The sequence below is a fragment of the Perissodus microlepis genome, chromosome 19 (assembly GCF_051167445.1).
Source record: "Perissodus microlepis isolate ML-2025 ecotype Zambia chromosome 19, ASM5116744v1, whole genome shotgun sequence".
NCBI classification, from domain to species: Eukaryota; Metazoa; Chordata; class Actinopteri; order Cichliformes; family Cichlidae; genus Perissodus; species Perissodus microlepis.
The window spans coordinates 22,141,771-22,160,409 of NC_140479.1; the positions used below are offsets into that span (position 1 = coordinate 22,141,771).

At 43.0% G+C, this 18,639-nt stretch overlaps 1 protein-coding gene across 5 annotated transcripts in view; it reads left to right on the forward strand.

Annotated features, from left to right (window-relative positions):
* The window catches only part of qkia (QKI, KH domain containing, RNA binding a), an 81,146-nt gene that overhangs the window by 55,423 nt on the left and 7,084 nt on the right, over window positions 1–18,639 (forward strand). The window contains exons 5-7 of one of the 5 annotated variants that reach the window (XM_084915155.1): window positions 13,748–13,835; window positions 15,225–15,665; window positions 17,574–17,648. In XM_084915155.1, the coding sequence (XP_084771281.1) occupies window positions 13,748–13,835; window positions 15,225–15,665; window positions 17,574–17,648 (604 nt within the window). Of the gene's footprint in view, window positions 1–13,747; window positions 13,836–15,224; window positions 15,666–17,573; window positions 18,431–18,639 lie in introns of those variants that run through there. The other 4 variants (XM_084915154.1, XM_084915157.1, XM_084915156.1 and 1 more) reach the window with 4 other exon arrangements.

Consider the following 18,639-nt stretch of genomic DNA (forward strand, 5'->3'; position numbering starts at 1 on the left):
TATAGTGTGTCTGCTCAATCCCAAAAAAACACCACTTGGCACTTCACTCTTTCTAACAAAGCAAAATGTTCTGCTGTGTAGTGATAATTGAGCTGCTTACAAAGTTTATACTATTTAGAAAAAGTGAGTCAATTCTGTTTTAAATTTCAGGCATTTTTATGACCGTATCTGGTCTACAGGCTCTCATGTCAGCAGGATCTACATCTGATTCAGTGCAGTGACAGTAAAGCACTTACTGTAAGGTACCCATAGTATATTAATAGGGGTAGCCAGCTAGCTTTGATTCCTTTGACATTCTTACACACATACACATTGAACATCCAAAAAGCAGGCAGGGTTGTGTTTGAAAGGAGAACAGCAAACAGAGAAAGAAAGAGCTGGTTGGTGCAGGAGCACGTTGGCCCTCGGGAGCCGAGTGCATGCCTCTCTGAATGAAACTGTCATCGCAGAGAACAAAGTGAGCATGGTAGCTGCCTGAGCAGCCCATGGCCTTGAGCACTACTCTCCATTTGTGGGATGGTGGAAACCCAGTCCTGACTCAGACTTACTGCTCCCTCTTGTGCTACATCTCTCTTACTTTCCACTCCATACTACTGTTGTTGTTGTTGTTTTTTTACTTTAGAAGTTCTAGTACACATAATGCAAAATAAGACATTGTTTTCAGTCCACTTTTCTCTCTTCAATTTTATAAATGCCTGAACAGCAGCAAGCAGCAAAGTGAGAGCCCAGCTGGTTGTCATTTGGAGTCCCTTCATGCCAACACTAGGGTTCTTTTTTCCCCCAAATCCACTCCACCCCTTTTTTCTTGTTCCTGTCTCTTGCTCTCCTGAGTCTGCTGTCACTCTTCTCTCTTTTCTGTTCTCTCCTGTGGGCCACCTTTGAGAAAGAACATACAGTAGAGGGTGTTTTTGTGAAAGGCAGACAGATGGACCTTAATGGATGCCAAGCTTGGCTATCTGTGGGGTGTTGGGTCTGTACTCACCAGTATGCATCCGGCTTGGCAGAGTGTACAATGGCAGCACCATCAGAACCACTCAGTCTGGAAAGGCACAGAGAGAAGACGGTGCAGAACAAGCGGAGGTAGATTTGCACAGTAAAAGTGTGTTCTAGGCAGCAGTGTGCTGATTTTTGCAATCAATAAACACCTTTTTCTTCCTTTTTCTCTTTCTGGTTCTCACTCTTTCCTCTTTCTCTGTCAGCAGTGTATGACAAATGAGCACAAAACACCATCTGGCTGTGTCCATCCATGTGTGCCTCCCCAATTAATGATGTTTATTCTTTGTTGGGGCTACCTATCACGACCATCCTCTTTTTATTTACTCTTAATCTGCTCCCCTGCCTCACATTCTCAGCCATGCATGATATCGGCTATACCCATGAATAGAAGCTCACATTTCTTCATAATGTGTTTTGGTGATGCATGCACTTAACTGTGCTCAATGAACATGACTTCTAAAGAAAATACTCTGCAACAGGTGCTATGTAGTTGTGTAAAAGTATAACTTCATGGTAGAGTTGGGCAGATTGATCCAAATATTGATGTTATTGATACCAATGTTGGTGTTGGTGTTGATCAGATAGGATGGATATGTTTTTTAAGTTTAATATTTAGCCAACTAAATTTGCATTGCATAAATTTGCACCTTAATGTATTGTTATTGGTGTTTGCAATACTGGCTCTGTATTTATGTGCAGTATCGCAAATCACTGGTTCATCATTTCTTCATATACTGCAGACCTTTCAGCTAGCTGAAAGGTCTGCAGTACAGCTATGGAATGAAAGGGCATCAGACTAACACATCGCATGACATCATGTCAGTTCTTGTTCCATGTTCGGTTTGTCTGCATTTAAATGCGGTGAATGACAAAAGTAGCTATTATCTCACTATGCCAGGTAGCTCAAGTAGGCTTGCAGACGTTGCTGTCAGGTTGTGGGTATATGGTTTTAGTCAATCTGGCAGCCCTTCCTTCCCTGTAGGCTGTTATTACCTTCATCAGTCTAATGAAAGAGCTGGCTAGGATCATATTAACCTCCTGATCTCCACCTCCCAGGACACTGCAGCTACAACTGGCTGGACTGCAATATTCAGTGCACCCATTATATAGATATGTGTGTGGGTGAGTGAATGGTGTGTGGTCCCACCTGCACGTCAATGACGCTTCTCCCACATGAATGTTAATCATCTTTTTAATTGGCTTCTTTGACATGGTGACCTCTGCTAGAGACTGCAAGGCTGCATCACTGTGCTCCTGCTTCAGTGCAATTATGCTTTTGTCTTGGTTTGGCTGTGTGTATGCATGTGTGTGTGAAGTGGTAGAGAATGTGGCCTGGAGGCACTGTGACCTCTGACTTCTAACCATCCTCTTGTCTTCCACTTTCATCATCATCCATCTTCAGCGCTCACACTCTTTACTCATTTATCCAACCTTTTCTGTGCCCTTGCTAATACATTTGAGACAAGTACCGCACAGACTCGTATTGAAACCTTGTAACCAGGAGAGCAGTGAAGAGCAAACACTAAAATAGTGATGTATAAAGCAGCTCTGATTAATGGTCTAGATGTGATAAGTGGGTAATTGAAATGGACCACTTGAACTGTTACCACGGGAAACAGATGTGGATTTTCTGACACTTATGCCAATAATGATTACTAGTGCATGTCATTTAATGGGCTACTTTTTAAGAAGTGACCGTGATCGGCCATGTCAGGTTGAAGCGCTCTTTAATCAAGCGTGCAGACTGACATTTATACATCCCCTCCTCAAAGACTTTCCTTTTAACTTTTTGGATTGGCTGTATAAATCGCAAACTTATCCCCAACACCCATTCTTCAGTAATACTTTACACACCAAATCAACAATAAAACACAGCCATCCTCCGGTTGGTGTTAACTTACAACATTTGAAAGCGGGCTCAGACAAGACCTTCGCTAACATTCCAGTACAGCAGGGAAAGCTGGGTATAAAATAAATGACCACACATCTGGAATCTCTGAGCCATTTGTTTTACCCAAACCTTCCTTCTGTGCCTTTCTAAGAGAGAAGAGAAGGAAATATTTCTGTGTTTATTACTTCTGAAATGTGCAGAAAGGGAAGCCATCAATCACCTTGAAAGGCCAGCATTGTTGGCATATAAATCTGTTTGCGTACATTTTAATTTCTTTTCTTCTTCTTCTTCTCGTTTTTTTTCTGAGAAAAAGGTTTTCACTTCTCACCTGTAATTGTGCGGGTCTTGCTGCGCGTACGCTTGATTTTGTAACACTGCTATTTATCGTGTGTGTTCACAGTTGCACAGTTACATCAATTCATGATTTATAGCGAAAGACATTTCTTTCATAAAGTATGAGAACAGAAGTTCTCTTCTGTAGAAGTGATTGAAAGGACAAAAGCTATTCACTACTTTCTTCTATTCCTTTATCTGCTACTTGTTTGGACCCAATTTTGATCATCTAGTTACACACATTCCTCCATTTTCTATCGCTCTACTATATGTGGTAATCGGTGAGCTTCTGTGTTGTGTGCCAGGTCCCTCCTCTCAGCTCAAATGCTGACCGGAGGGACTCGGTCTGGTCTTTCCCCTTAGGGATCCTCCCCTGCCATCTCTCCCCTCCACATCTCCATCTGCCCATCCCTCGTCATCTCCAGCTCTACCACTCTCCTGGGCGGCAGACAGGTGGTTCTGACCCTAAAGAAACTGTAATCCCGTAGGGAGCAACCTGTCTAATCTTGGCTACCTTCCCTGGCCTTGTCCTTTTCTTCTTTAATTTACTGGCCGTAAAGCTCGCAGGCAGGTAGGCAGACTTCTTCAACCAATTTGAGTTGAACTAAAATTGGCCATTTTCCCCCTATATGTAGATTAAAATACAGGGAAAAACAGGGAACACTTCAAATAAGATGTGATGAAATAAAGCTGCAGGGCATTTAACTAAAAGGTAATTAATAACACATATAAAAACGAGTGAAAATATAGAATAGTATAACATCACATCGTGTAGCCATGCGGCTCACTTATATTGCGTTTTGGTGATCTCGTCTTACATAACAAAGCACATGGACAAATACAGATAAGGTTGAGAACACGTTAGAGTAACCTTACATAGTCTTGGACTAGTTAATGGTTACATAAATCTGCTGAACAGCTCTGTTCTCATGCTGTGTTCCAACTTTATCCTCACCGGTGTACTGAGACTCACCGCTGATAGAAAAGACGAGGGCCTGGAAGGCTTCAGCCTCAAAGCCTAGTTTCATGTTGGACATGAAACTAGGCGTTGGTTGTACACATAGATATTTGGTTTGCAATTATTTTTTTCATTAGAATATTATTTGATTGTTGAACTTGAACTTTATCTCAAGATTTAGCAATTTGGCCTACTCCTTGCTTCTCCACCCACATAAGCTTTTCTTATACATTCAATTTTAATGGCACCTTACGGATAGTTTATGCTATGAATTTACTGTTGAAAAATACTATAGTTAGTCTGTCAGCGTATTGACCACAAACAGAACATTTTTGCAAAGAGTGAAGTAGCCTGGAATTAAACTGGGACCATATTTTTAAACAGTCTTAGTCTAGTTTGACTGTCAGCTGTCCCCACATCCGGAAAGAAGTTGTCAAACGGTTTTGATAAAATGCACCTACCTAGATGTGCACCTGTAGTAAGCTGCTTGCACGCACTTAGTGACATATGAACAAGGAATAATGGTTTTGTTGCTTTGTATTCCACTTTCCCCGCTGTTCCTTCATTGTCAGTCTGCTCACAGAGCCAACCACAGGAAATGGTGAAAACCCAAAGCAAGGAGAAGATTCAGATTACAATAATATTCATGCTGAATGGTGTGTTTCATCTCCTTCCCCACCTCCTGCTTGTTTTATCCCTCTGGCATTCACCTACTCACGGCTGGGAAGAGTTGTGGAAAGAAGAAAGAAGCGCAGTGCCATGCATGTGCGCTGCCATGCAAATTACAAATGAGAGCCAAGTAAATTGGATGTAAAATGAGGATAACTATATTCTTAGACCATCAAATTTCACAGTGGGTAATTGGTCAGTAATTAATTGTCGATATAAACTAGCTGAACAACCGAAGAGGTCTCATTTGTGATGGCTTGTCCTTTGTTGTTGAACCAAACTCGCCACACTTAGCAGCTTCTCTCTCACGCGCTCTCTTGACTTCTTCATTTCTCCTTGAAACCTCATCCTGTTGCTAATCCATCTAGTTCATTTTTTCTGCCTAAGGAGAATTAGGCCTGTTTCTTCTCCTGTCTCATTCAGTTAGATTTCAGTCACCCATGATCCCCTGTGAGGGTGCATTCTGTGTACACAGGTACCACTTATGAAATTGCCTGGCCCACTTGTACTGTCCTTTTAATTTCAGTTCACACACATACACGTGCTCTTCGGTCCCCATCCAGGTCCCTCACATCATTGTAAAATAACCTCCTTCCTAATCCACCTGGTTGTGCTCGGCTCCTCCGGGGGGGAGTTTCAAGTGTCCTAATACACTGCGCAGAAAGCAAAGGCGGGTAACAAGGCAGGCTGAGCAGCCCGGGCACTTTTAATCTGCCCTGGTCCTCCAGTGGTGAGGAAAGGGACCCTGCAGGCCCCTGGCCAATCTCTCTGCCGCTCTTTGAAGGTCCCTTTAATCCTTTTACAGAGAGGCAAGGAAATGCAGAAGTGTGCACATGGCTGCGAGTCAATTTCAGGGGAGTTGCAGTTAGAACTCTGTCTCCGACGGCTCAGTGCTGATCAAGACTTGTGCACATTGTCTCTCTGCCAATTTGTCTTTTTGTCTCTTGCACACGCCACTTTATACTGTCCACCCACAGTATGTTCTGAACTTCCTCAGGGCCCATACCAGGGCCAAGCTGCAACATCTGTGAAGAGGAAGCACACACACAAACACGCACACACTCGGTGCTTTCATCTCTGCCTCTCCAGCGACAGTGTGTCCCAGTGTTTAGGCAGGAAAATAGGATTGTGTAGAGCTCAGCGCTTTGAAAGCCCAAAGGCTGCCCATCAAATTCAGCTCCTACAGGCTGTGATGCCTCGCTTTGCCCGCCATCGTTCAAGTCATTTCAAACTCCATTCTCTCAGTCCCACCAGCCAGCTCTGGACTGATGGCTTTCTTGCCTCCTCCACGGTCTCTTGAGAATAAATGCTTTCCCTCAGATTTTTGTTTTTTTAAATCTCACTTGGGTTGGTTTGATTTGTTCATCGCAGTGCCCTTCTTTTGTCTTTCTCTTCCACGCTGCTTTTGTTTGTTAGGGGTGATGTTAACTTGTTGGCGATTGCTGACTGGTCGTCCCGTGGTAGAAGTTGAGTTCCGTTGCCTGTTTGGTGTTTTTCTTCCAAACAGCTATGTTGAATGTGCTTTTGTATGAGCAGAGGATGCAGTCAACATCTGCAATACTGGCATGCTAAATAAAACTAAATACACTTTTCAGCAGTGCATTGTAGGAACTGCTAGGATGCCTCATAGCTCTGTGCTACTTAGTGAATGAAATCATCAGAATCATGGTAAACCCTTTGCTTTCTTGTTGATGTTGGTAATTAAGAGTTATAGCACAATGAGTGAACTGAGACTTCCTTTATTGAGAGTCACAGTTCTAGCTTTCCCAGGTTGCACTGAGCCAGATAACCCAAGGACACCCAAGGAAGTTGTCTTTTGCTGGCCTGCACATGTGCACATCCATCCAGATAGTTCCAGGGTTGAATCCACATCTTGCAGCAGGTACTTGGATCCCTGTTTCGGGAGAAAGCTCCAGTGATCAGCTCTGAGTCAGGATCTCTGAATCTGATGCAAATCCCCTAGCAGTATTTAAAGCTCCCAAATCATCCCTGGCCAAATCCCTTCAAGATATTCCCTGCTCGATTGGATGGCATTAAGGGATCGCAGCGACAGAACAATACACCGTCTGGCAGTATGCTGGAATGAGGGATAAAGATACGGGCAGGAACAGAGTGCAGAGCAGAAGGGGGGAAAAAAATGAAATGGATGAATAAGGTAGAGCTTGTGAGTGAAAATTGGGAATGTGGGAGTAGGCAAAGGGAATTTTATTGTCAGGCAAGCAAAACGATGATGAGAGTGAGTTCAGGAGAATCCGACAGCTGTTAGTTAGGTTGTACAGCACGGTGGGACTGCACGATCCTTTATTCTCTTAGCTTGTAACGTCATTGGTTTGTCAAAGCTAGAGCAGGCCAACAAGCTTTAATTATATCTGAATCATTCTGTTAAATCTGTGTATATTTTTTTTCTCTAGGTTATTCATATGAAATTTAATCCGCTTTTAATGCTGTTATGTTACATGAAATACCAGCCCAGTTTCTAAGGATAAACATGATCACTCAGAATTTCTGCGTGGCTATTTCCCTATTACTGGAAATGCTTTTCATGGAAAGAAAAAAAAAATTTTTTTAAGTTCTAGTTAGTTCAGTAAAAAAAAAAAAAAAAAAAAGTATTTCTGCTTCCCTTCTTATTTTCTTGTCCTTTCTCCTGTCCGTGGCAGAGTCTGTGTATGGGTCTGTCAGTTGATATTGATGGGGCTATCGGCAAGCACCAAGGCTGCCCACTTCGCTATTCTCCAGTACAATAAAAGGCTGTAATAAGCCCCATAGATCCAGTAACCATTTCCAGTTCCATGGCTCAGGCTGTTTCTACCACCCATACCTACACCGCATGCTATGAACAACCCCAGAGAAGCTGTAGGAATAAAGTATGCAATTAAATTAATACCCTTTTGCAACATATGTCTTACATACTGAGCTACAACCGATGCTTCTCTAGACGGAGCAGAGTTGGCACTTCTGAGCCTGAGCTTTTGGCACTTGAGCTTTGTTATGAAGTAGAAAGAGAAGTATTAACAGAAGAGTTAGCGCCTCACTATATGTGCCACTTTCAACCGTACCTCGATAAGCTGTCTGATTGACAGCAATGGGGCGGAGCAGCCGTGATGTGTTTGTAATAATCTGACTGGAGTCAGGTTCACTTCTATGCTAATGAGCAAGTGTGTTGGTGGTTTAGCATGACTAATGGCGCACATCGCTAACAGAGCTGTCTGGGTGTGAGGACGGGAGCAAAGAAGTGCAGCAGAAATAAAGAGGCTTTACGGGAATGTTGTGAAGGCATGAGGCTGCGAGAAAGCAAAGTTGCAGGAGATTGCATTGTTAGTCTTTGGGGAAAGGGAAAATACAGTTGAGGCCTGATTCTCTTGGCAGATATGTTCACAAAAGCTGAGGGGCAAGGCAGAGGCAAGAAAATTGCCTTTGAAAGTGCAGCAGTGAATTTGAAAAAGGACAAACAGCACTTACTCTACTAGACCCTTTAAAGGGCCTTTTTTAATGAAAGAGAATAGACATGCTCTGTGCGTGCATGTTTGTGTCTATCCCTGGTGGAAAGACACACTTGTATATATGAGTGGCATGTTGGATTTTTTTTTTTTTTCATTTCCAGAGCATCTCTTTGATTTACAGTCTTGTCTATGAAAACACTGGAATTAGGTTTGCTGCACAAGTGTTTTCATTTCTTCCCCCCCGTCCAGGTTCCAAGTTTGCTTTAACTATCTTGCATTGATTAAACTTCTTGTCACTATTTAGTGTGGAGATGTTTTGAAGCTTGCTACAAGTACTCATTCCATCCTCTTCTCTCACACCCTCCACTTCTGGAGAGTGTGGAATTGTTGATAAGTCGTCTTGGCAGCATAGCAAGAGTAATCATTTCCCTCCAGATGTTAGAGTTTGGGAAGGAACCAAAAGGGAGTGAAAAGAGGGAGGGATACGGGGGGAGAAACCAGCTGCCGCCACTGCCAGTTCCACCCATATACATGAAGTCACCTACTCCTCCCTTCCCGAGACTCCCAATATCATCTCCTTCACTCCCCTCTGCTGAAAAATTTACCCTCCCTTCTCATTCTCAGTTCTACACATACTGCCTTCCTATACCCCAGGAGGCAGCTAGGGCAGGCTGTGTTTACCGCTGAGGTAATTGGAGTAGTTTGGAGAGAGCCTGACCCTAGCCCTGCTAAGGCCTAAGGTGTGTGTGTGTGTGTGTGTGTGTGTGTGTGTGTGTGTGTGTGTGTGTGTGTGTGTGTGTGTGTGTGTGCGCGCTCGTATACTCACATGTGTGCGTACGGCTGTTTGTGATGACTGGCAGAGAGGCCAGGGAAGGAAAGCAGGCCTTAGCCAGTGTCATCCCACTAGGGAGCAGACAAATTGGCTTTCACTACTCTGTCTTTTCTCATTTCATATTCTTCAGCTATTCCTTTCTTCTTACTACCTATCTTTCCATCTCTCCACCAACTCAAGGACAATCTTTCACGCTTTCTCTTGTACTTGCTCCGCAGCGCTTTTTCTCCTCCTGTCACCCTTTTGTTCCACTTCTCTTTCTGTATCTCTCACTGCTCATCATTTCATCTCTCTGAGCTGAGCTGCATAGACTGTGACTCTTGCCAGATATGAGCAAAAACTCCCCCTCAGTTGCAGTCATAGACACGAGGAAACTCATCCAACCTAATCCAGGCGCCTGTTGCATTTTTCTGTGGGTGAGAGGGGAAAGGAAAGGGCCTTCAATCGGGGTGTCAGGGCGAGAGTGAGTGTACACAATCATTCATGGGATGCACATGCAGTAAATGCCATTAAACACTATTGTCTAATAAAAACTAGCATTAGCTACAGTTTGTTTTCATATAAAACGCTGACACGAGCTGTGATCAGAAGAGGCACGGGAGAGTGAAGCGTGACAGTAATTTAGCATGCATCTAGTGACCTCATCGCCGGGTTGTCAGGTAGGCATTGGGACATGGCTCACCTGCTTTAGCTCATCACACTGCCTGCTCCCCCTCCGCCACCTTCCCTCATCCCTCCGTCTTGCTTGTCCCTGATAGCTTTTACCGCTCTGCTGATTTCACAAATAGGCCTCATTGATTGAATCTGATTCTTGTGGATAGAGCAGCTTTATTGAGTGGCTTTTTCACTGATGGACAGGTGTGTGTGTGTGTGCGTGTGTGTGTGTGTGCATGTAAGAGATGATAAGAGAAAACTTCCTTTCCCTCTCATTCTGTAATCCAGGAGCTATTCATCTCCAGGGAATTCCAGCAGCCAGATCATTACAGACACACACAAAGAAGCTCTCACACACACACTTAGTGCAGCATCAGAGTGAAGATTTTATTATTTATTGTGCATGCTGACTGAGGAGTCTGTTAATTGTGACGACACCTTGAGCAAGACAACATTTAAGTGTTAACTGCTCTCCCAGGTACCGTTCATCATTTATCTAATCTGTGCTTCTGCGGGGGGAAGCAACATGATTTCTGCAGTGCCGTCTTTTGTTTCCTGCCCGTGTAAATGGCTGTGTCTTTAGCCATTTTGAGCCTGTCATTTTTCAGTTGTTGTTTTGCTCAAACAGTAGCACTAATACAATCAGCACTTCCCAAAACCTACCATTACTACAGAGAAAAGTGGTGGCAATGCTGCAAGAGGGATTTTGTGTTTTGATGCAGAAAATGAGCTTGTTTCAGATGTAAAACAGAAATGATCTGTCTTGCGTTTGGGGGGTTTAGTGAGCAAACTGTTAGAGGCTGGAGCTATATCGGCAGCCCTCCACTGAGGATGTACACATTTCACACACAGCAATGCACACCTCATCCTTGCAGCAGCAGCAGCATCTGTGCTTTTCCCCTCTCGCTGCCCTCTATTTTGTCTCTCTCCTCTCAACAGGCAGTGTGCCACCTATGCAGAGTTGGATGGATGGTGGCACCCCCTTCCCCTTGCACCCATTTAACCCCCACAGCCCTGCAGATCCATCATTGCTCAACACACACACAACACATGTAACACCCACATCCCTGAATGCATATGTCCTGATCTCCAGCTTCCTACTAAGTAACCCCTAATCGTTTTGTCATATACTTTAGAGTCTCACCCCTGAAATGTGCTAATTATTATGTCTTTTTCTTTTTTAAGTCTTAGTCTGTTGCAACCAAACTGATGCTGTGTTCTTTGCACTAAGCTTGCTGAGATGCTATGTGCTCATTAAGGGCTAGTTCTTAATATAAGAGACAAGCCTGCCAGTTCATTTAAATTACAGTTAGAGGTTTTTCTGCTTGTGTGTAAAATAAAACTTGAATGCAAGTGTGGTTTTAGCACAATTGGTATTCTTTATCCAGCTCTCCACGCAGGGACACAGGCAAGATGGTGTGATTTATTATTGTCAGAATAAACATATTGAGCTTTGAAAGCATTACACATGCAGCCCCTCGTCATGATTTTCCTCTGCTGTAGTTATGTTATTCATTTTGTATTTTCTCTTTACTTTTCATCCCTCAATTTGACTGCCTTGATTATACTCTGTTACGGATACAGACCCGGCAGCCGAGTAGTCATTCTTCTAATATTTTATTTCAAGTCTTCTTGAAGTCCTCCACCCGGGGCGCTTGCGTAGTTGGTGCATTACAATGTAAATTCTCTCCACGGTTCCGGAAAACAGGCAGGTATGTAGACATTTACACGAACCCTCACGCTCTGGGTCAGATGATGAAATTTACATCACTTGTACCCGAGCATACTTGTGGACGTGGGAAGCTTACGTTTGCTTAAGCCAGCTCCAGAGAAAGGATTATGGACTTTTAGGGAGACCCAGACACACACGTAGAGGGAAGCAGGAGAATAAATGGTTGCTTTGACTTATGAGAGTCATTAGCAAATAACAGCAGGCTTGTCCCACTTTCTGGACTGCGCAAGGTTGTAGACACTATGATTATATTGACTTTGTAACGTAAGTAACTAAAGGTGATCCCAGAAATGGAAGAAACAGAGATGATATTGGATTTAATGTCTATTGGCAGGGCTTGTTCATTCATGTGTTCGGTTGTTTACGTAGAGATTGCAGCATCTAATTAGTACTGATTTTGGCTCTCTATTGAAGAGGGTTTATTGGTCCATGTTAGCGACTGACCTGGGCCGTGTTCAGTTAGTGTTGAAGCTGCATGTCAAGCGGCCCTTTGCTCACCTCCAAAGCTAATGGCGAGGGAGTAAAATAGTGCTAGGCTGCTATTTTAACACCTTGTCTTGACTTTTCTGTCATACAGCACCGTTCAAGCCTGTAGCTTGATTTTTTTTATTTATTTTAACCAATTTCTGAATGTGCTAGTTAGCATAAGTTGTCATTTGATTAGATGTAAAATATTTGATTCAGAGGTGAATATTAGAACGCCATTTTGAATGAAATGAATGATAATTAGATGTTAATTATTGGTAATGTAAAGCTGTTTGTTTAATCAATCAATTTCTAATTACCTGGAAAATAAAAACATGTCTGTTGAATCACTAGTTATTGTTTGATCAGCCTTTGCAGCTTGGAATAATTCAGTGTCGTTTTCATGCTTTAAGACCTCCCTATTAAAAGAAAAGAGAGACAGATCACAGTGGAGGTAGCGAAGGAAAAGAAATTTCCTTGCTTCATTAATTGGCAGCTCTGTGGTACACTAAACATGCCGTGTGCACACAGACACACACACACGCACGCAGACACACTGTTGAATGCTGTGACTGCTCTGAAGCCACAGCTTTATATTTAGTCAAGGGAGACCAGCCTCTGTCACTTTTTCTCTTGCTTAACCTCGCTCTTTCTCTTCCTCTCTCGGTGTCTGTGTTGAAGAGGAGTCTCAGGGGAGGGCTTAATTCTGAGCCCTCGTTCTTTTTCCGTTTCTTTCTCTCTCTCCTTCCACGTCTTTTCTTCCCTTATCGTCCTGTGAATGGAGCTGCAGGCTGTTGTTGAACTGTGAATTAGTCCAGGAGACACACTCTGCACCTAGACAAAATAGAGAAACGGAGGAGGTTCAGTATCTGCCTTTCTGCTTTCATTCCTGCCACCCTGACAGGCAGGTTTGCCTTACTCTGTGCACACATGAGGCGTTTAAATGCTGGTGCAGAGTGTATGTGCCTACGAGTTGAACTAGTGAGGGAACAAGTGTCACAATTTTACCTTGAACCAGCAAAAGGTATAAAATCAATAACTGACTTGAGGTTAACCTGAGGTCAGCAAGGCTTCACGTGCACCCTCGGTTTTGTAAATAAGCCACGTAAGACCGTGCCTATATTGTGACGTACAACCTGGAAAATCACAGGGAGGGGTTTGTGTTGTCATGGTTATTGAATGTTCGGTAGCTTCAGGGGAAATTAAGTTTGGGTGGGGTGGGGCGAGGTGCAGAAAAGAAACTGGGAGGAATGGATGGGTGAGTGGGAGGAGGAAGGAGGGGTGCTATCTTAATTGCTTTCCGTGAATAATTTCAGTCCCCTAATTTGGCGATAATGACAGTGGCTGCTGCTTTTGTATTTATTTATCCAAACATTAATTGACAGGACTGACATTAGCCAGTGCGGTTATTGCGCATTTGATTGCGCACAAGGGAGCAAAGAAAATTACAGTAATTATCATTCTGATATGGATTATGAATATGCATTCCCACACTTAATGTCTCTGTCAGCATTTTAGTAACAACAAGGCACTCTGCCATGACAACAGCACTTTAGCTTATCTCATATCTGCTTCCCTAAACCCAGTCCAACCAGTGCTTCTGGAGAGCAGATGACATGTCGTGTCCAAATGATTTAACGGCAACACCCAGATATGCGGTTAGGTGAAATTGTCTTCATGCGGATTGTTTTAGTTGTCCGATAGTTGTCGGCTCATGTTAATCAATGTAAGGTGTGTTAATGTGAGTATTAAAATGTTTTGTTTTGTTTTTTAACAGGCGGAGGGAGAGGACAATTTGAAGAAGATGCAGCTGATGGAGCTAGCTATTCTCAATGGGACATACAGAGATAACAACGTCAAAACACGTAAGTGAGCTGCAGTAAAAAAGCAACCATATCCCCGATTTCCATAATCCATCAGTTTTCTTCCATACATAATAAAAACCTTTAATATTTTAATGATATTTTTCCAATATTTCCCATTAACTCATACTTTTGGTTTTCATTAAATAAATGTGCAGTCAGCTCCACTGTGTGCATACATCATATTATCTCTGACTATGAGCAGACCTCTTTTTCAAAACTGTTTTCCAACCATAAGTAGGAATACCTCTGTTCCATTTTTCTCCATATTTCTTGTCCTCTCTACCATCCTTTCATCCACCCATCCTTTCCCCTGCAATCCACATGCATTCACCCTGTTTTACTCGCTCCTGGCAGACTTTAAATATTAAGCACATTGCTGTATTTCACCTGCTCAGTTCTGCATGTCAGTTGCTGATTCACGTGTGTTTTGTAATCACCAAATTATGTTTGAAAATGTAAATCATATACAGCCCCAATGTTTGACTTAATAGCAAGTTAATCTGAACTTGTGCATGTGATTATTTTCTTAATAATTAATCAAAATTTAATTAAAAATGTCACTAAAAATTGGTTATTCTGTACACTTTTTTTAAAATGAAAGTTTAAGCGATTAATTTCTTTGTTGAATTTTTCTCGTTTAACATCTGCCTAAATGGGAGCCATGATGAAGTAGCCCACCACCCAACTGCAGTTACAAAAGCACTTTATTTAATAGGCTTCCCTTTGGGGAAGCTTGTGTGGCACAGCTTATAGAACATGCTAATACTTAGCCTCTATAAGAATTATATTTGTATGTCCATTTGTCATCCAACACAAACTGAGTGCTGACTTTGCAGAGGATGGGCATTTCTTTAAGTTTAAATGCTCCCACTCTGACCTTCACATCAAGTTCAAAATTTTCCTTATTTATTTATTTATGCCATAAAAACTGCTTCCTCCTCTGTATGAAGTCAACAGCTCTGTTTCTGTTGGCATGCGTGTCATTTAACTCACCCATATCATTTCCAGTAGGTGAATGTGTAGCTGCTATGGTGATCGGTCTGCTTCAGATGCACTGGGATGATGGCGTTATTTCAGTATTTTTGTGCTTCTTGTGTTTTGGTGTGTGGGGTGATTTTATTATTTTTTTTATTTTGTTTGGCAATGTTGGCAAAAGATTGTCGCTTTTGTGGTTCACCACCATGATCATTGCATGGACTAATTTTCCCTTTTGCTCCTCTCCCCTTTCTCTCTATCTCTCTCTGCCACTTCCTGTTCACCCTTCCTTTCCCCCTTTCGTATTTTCACACTTCACTTTTCATCTGTGATATTGTTCAACCACGCTACACTTTATCTCTTGTCCTCTGTCTTTCTTTCTGTTTCTGTCCTTCACTCTCTTGCTTATGGCAGCCACCCTTGCGTTCTCTCTTGCAGCGGCGGCAGCAGCCGCTCAGGGCCCTCGCCTCATAGCGACCTCCACAGGTCAGGTGTTGCCTCCCCCGGCACTGCGGCCTCCAACGCCAGCCGGGGCCCCCATCATGAACCTCATCCGGCCCACTCAGATGGCTGCCATGCTGCCCAATGGCACCCCCACCCTGGTGCCTCCCACACCGGATGGCGGGCTTATCTACACCACCCCCTACGAGTACCCTTATGCCTTGGCACCCACCTCCCTGCTGGAGTACCCCATCGAGCACAGTGGGGTTCTAGGTAAGAGAGCCTGGGGAAGCATGGGTGCCGCAGGTACAGCGACCAGCTTTAGCCAGCCTGGACAAGAGGCCAGCTTGTTTTACCCCGGAGCTGGGGTGCTGGACGCGGCTTCCATGAGCCACAGTCAGGACTTGTTGAAAGGTAAATATGTCGTGTCCACCTGAGGATCAAAACAGACAAACTCACAGGGTGGATGTACTGATGAAGCTCTTGGTGATGGGATGACCAGCTATGTTGCTCATGGACACTTTGTTAAATGGCAATGGGGGGCAATAATTACCTTGTGTGAGGGCCAGGCTAATGGGAAGTTCTCTATAGACTAAGGATATTCACTGTTTAGTTACGTTCTTGCCAAACAGTTGCGCTCTCAGGTTTATATTGCCTCTTGTCTGCAAGGTTTATTATAGGTGGACTTGCACTTGCCTCAGCGTGAAACGAGGCACACTGACAGTAACACACTCGCATACACGCAGGTCTGCTCCCTAACCCTTTCATGCACTGGCCTAGAGGTATATTCAGTCTGGCGGCAGATCCCCTCGGATTTCTGCAGCTTTTGAAATTATTTCTCTGCGCTGTTGTCTGCAGGCAGGCCTCAATGCCTGCAGATAGTCCCTCTCACTCCCACTGGGGATGTTCATTAAATTCCCCCCCTCACTCCCTAATATATGTTGTGTTTATCCCCGACGGTGCTTTAAGCTCAGCTCATCTGCTACCAAAGAAGAAAGAACTAGGTTTAGGCCTGGTACCGTCCCCATATGTTATATTAAGGCTCTAGTTAACACAAAAGAAAAGCCGTTTCCCGCGTTAGGCAGGAGAAACCTTTGTTAGCCGCTTTCCAGATTTAATTTGACACTGCACTTCACTAATGTTCACAGATTCATTTGGCAGCAGCAGACACAAGTGTGGTTTTAGCTGACCTGTGTATTTGAGGTGCCTCTGGGAGTCATGTGTAGAACAGACAGGGGCAGCTGACTGGCTTTTCTCTCTTTAACTTGCAGGGTTACACCAGCTTAGTGCATTTTATTTACTCACACTATCGATTGGTGCCTTCAGCAACACAGGGCCCTGTGGAACACGCTCCCTCTCATACTCGCGCGCACACACACATACTCACAGACTTGGCTCAGTTTCCTGCGCTACTGTATCTAGCCACCAACGGCTTCTCTGAGAATAAAGAAATGTCAGGCCATCTGCTACTTCAGAGTAGTGTAGTTAGCTGTGTAGTCATGGGCCAAAAAAAATCCGCTCTTGATAATGCCAGAAGAAAATCTTTTTTTATAACTTATTTCGCATGTCCTTGCTTCCTCTGGGAAATGTTTTTCTATTTCATTTTTGTGTTGTTGTTTTAAATCCATGCACACATCTGAAATTTGTAATACTTGAACATAGTGTGGCACACAAACAGTTTTTGTGATGCATACGAGGCGGTGTCAACCGCTGCAGTAGAAAGAAATCACTTGTGACAAATATAGGAGGGAAATGACAGCCTGTGCCGCTAGTGAGCAGATTGACCTGGAGAGAAATGTTGAAAAGGGAAAGAGAAAATGAAGGAGAGAGAGAGAGGCAGGTGGTGTCTGGCACTATTCAATTACCATCAGAGCTGTATTGGATTTCCCCACCTTTCAAAATGAAGAGACAAATTTCTCTCTGTTCCCCTTTTGGATCCCACAGGAAGAATCACATTATTTTTCTAGACAGCCCTGGAGCCTGTACCCTTTACCTGCCCCCCCACCCACCCACCCACATATAACTCTGAGCACTGTGGAATTTTAGTACTTAAGTTATGCATTTTTAAATACTAAGTAAATCTCCAAAAAGATGTATAATTTTTTTTTCTACTGCATTTTTTTCTACATGTAAAAGGTAAAAAAAAAAGAAGACGTGTTTGTGTGTATATGTACTATAATCTGTATTATGTTATTCTGTGTATTGTTGTGTAATCCGAGCATTATAATGGTTAAAAATGTGAATGTTATCACTGTACAAATGACTGTTTTTGCCCTCCTCAAAGTGAACGGTTTCTAACCCTGTGGACCTGTTACAATCTAGGTGCAATGGCTACTAAAGTGAGACGGCATGACACGCGGGTCCATCCTTACCAAAGGATTGTGACCGCTGACAGAGGTCAGTTTAGTCTCCTAGCTACACTTTGATGTTGACTTATGCATTTCAGTGATTATTATATTATGCCTCGATGCCTTAGTTGGGAATTTCTACATTGTCTGTATTGCATTTTGTTTTGTTTTCCTGTCCCCCTGCCACCTTTCCTACCCCGTATCGCCACACGCCAGCTAAATGGTTGATTGTGGTATGCACATTTTGTTTACATTTAGTACTTAACATATGCAGTATGTGCAGACTGTGTATATGTCAAAGCTCAGGCAAAAGTGATGTTGAAAGGTTTGGGTTTTTGCAGCTGTGAAGCCAGGACAGGTAGTACTTTGCAGGCAGTGTTGAAAGTGTATAATGACATTCCTCTGAAGTGAGATTCGAGCCTAAAATGGGGCAGGCTTGTTCCCATACATGATTTATCTCCTCGACTCATAAGGAGCAGAGAAAAAGGAGACTCATTTCTATACTGTATCGTAAAGACATAGCAGGCATAAGGCAAGTGGCCGTGCTGCTACCAGGCCCCATTTCACCTTGAAATTTACATTTATTTTTGATTTTTTGATTTTTCTATGGAAGATAGGCACGCACAGACATAAGCTGAGGTAGCTTGCATTCTCTCCAGTGTATTGCAAATATATTGAAATAAAGCTAAAGTACATTTTTAATATTTCAGTTGTACATGAGGTACTGTCATTTTATATTTGAGCATTTTATATCAAATGTATTTATGGTTTTGTGTATATTTATATTCTATAAAAATATACTGCTAAATAAAGAGAACGAATCGGAAAACAGCGATTCATCTATTCATTGCACATATAACACTAGTCTTAGTTATGCTTCACATAACTCTAGTTATTAAGTCTCCTTAACACTAATCACACTGTTTGGAGCTTGCATTCCAACTCGAACGACACTAAAACACTAGATTTTTGTTACTTTGTTTGTCTGTTCGACCTCTCTTTGCTTCGATTTTTGGTTTTGGGGGCAATGTGCGCTTTAT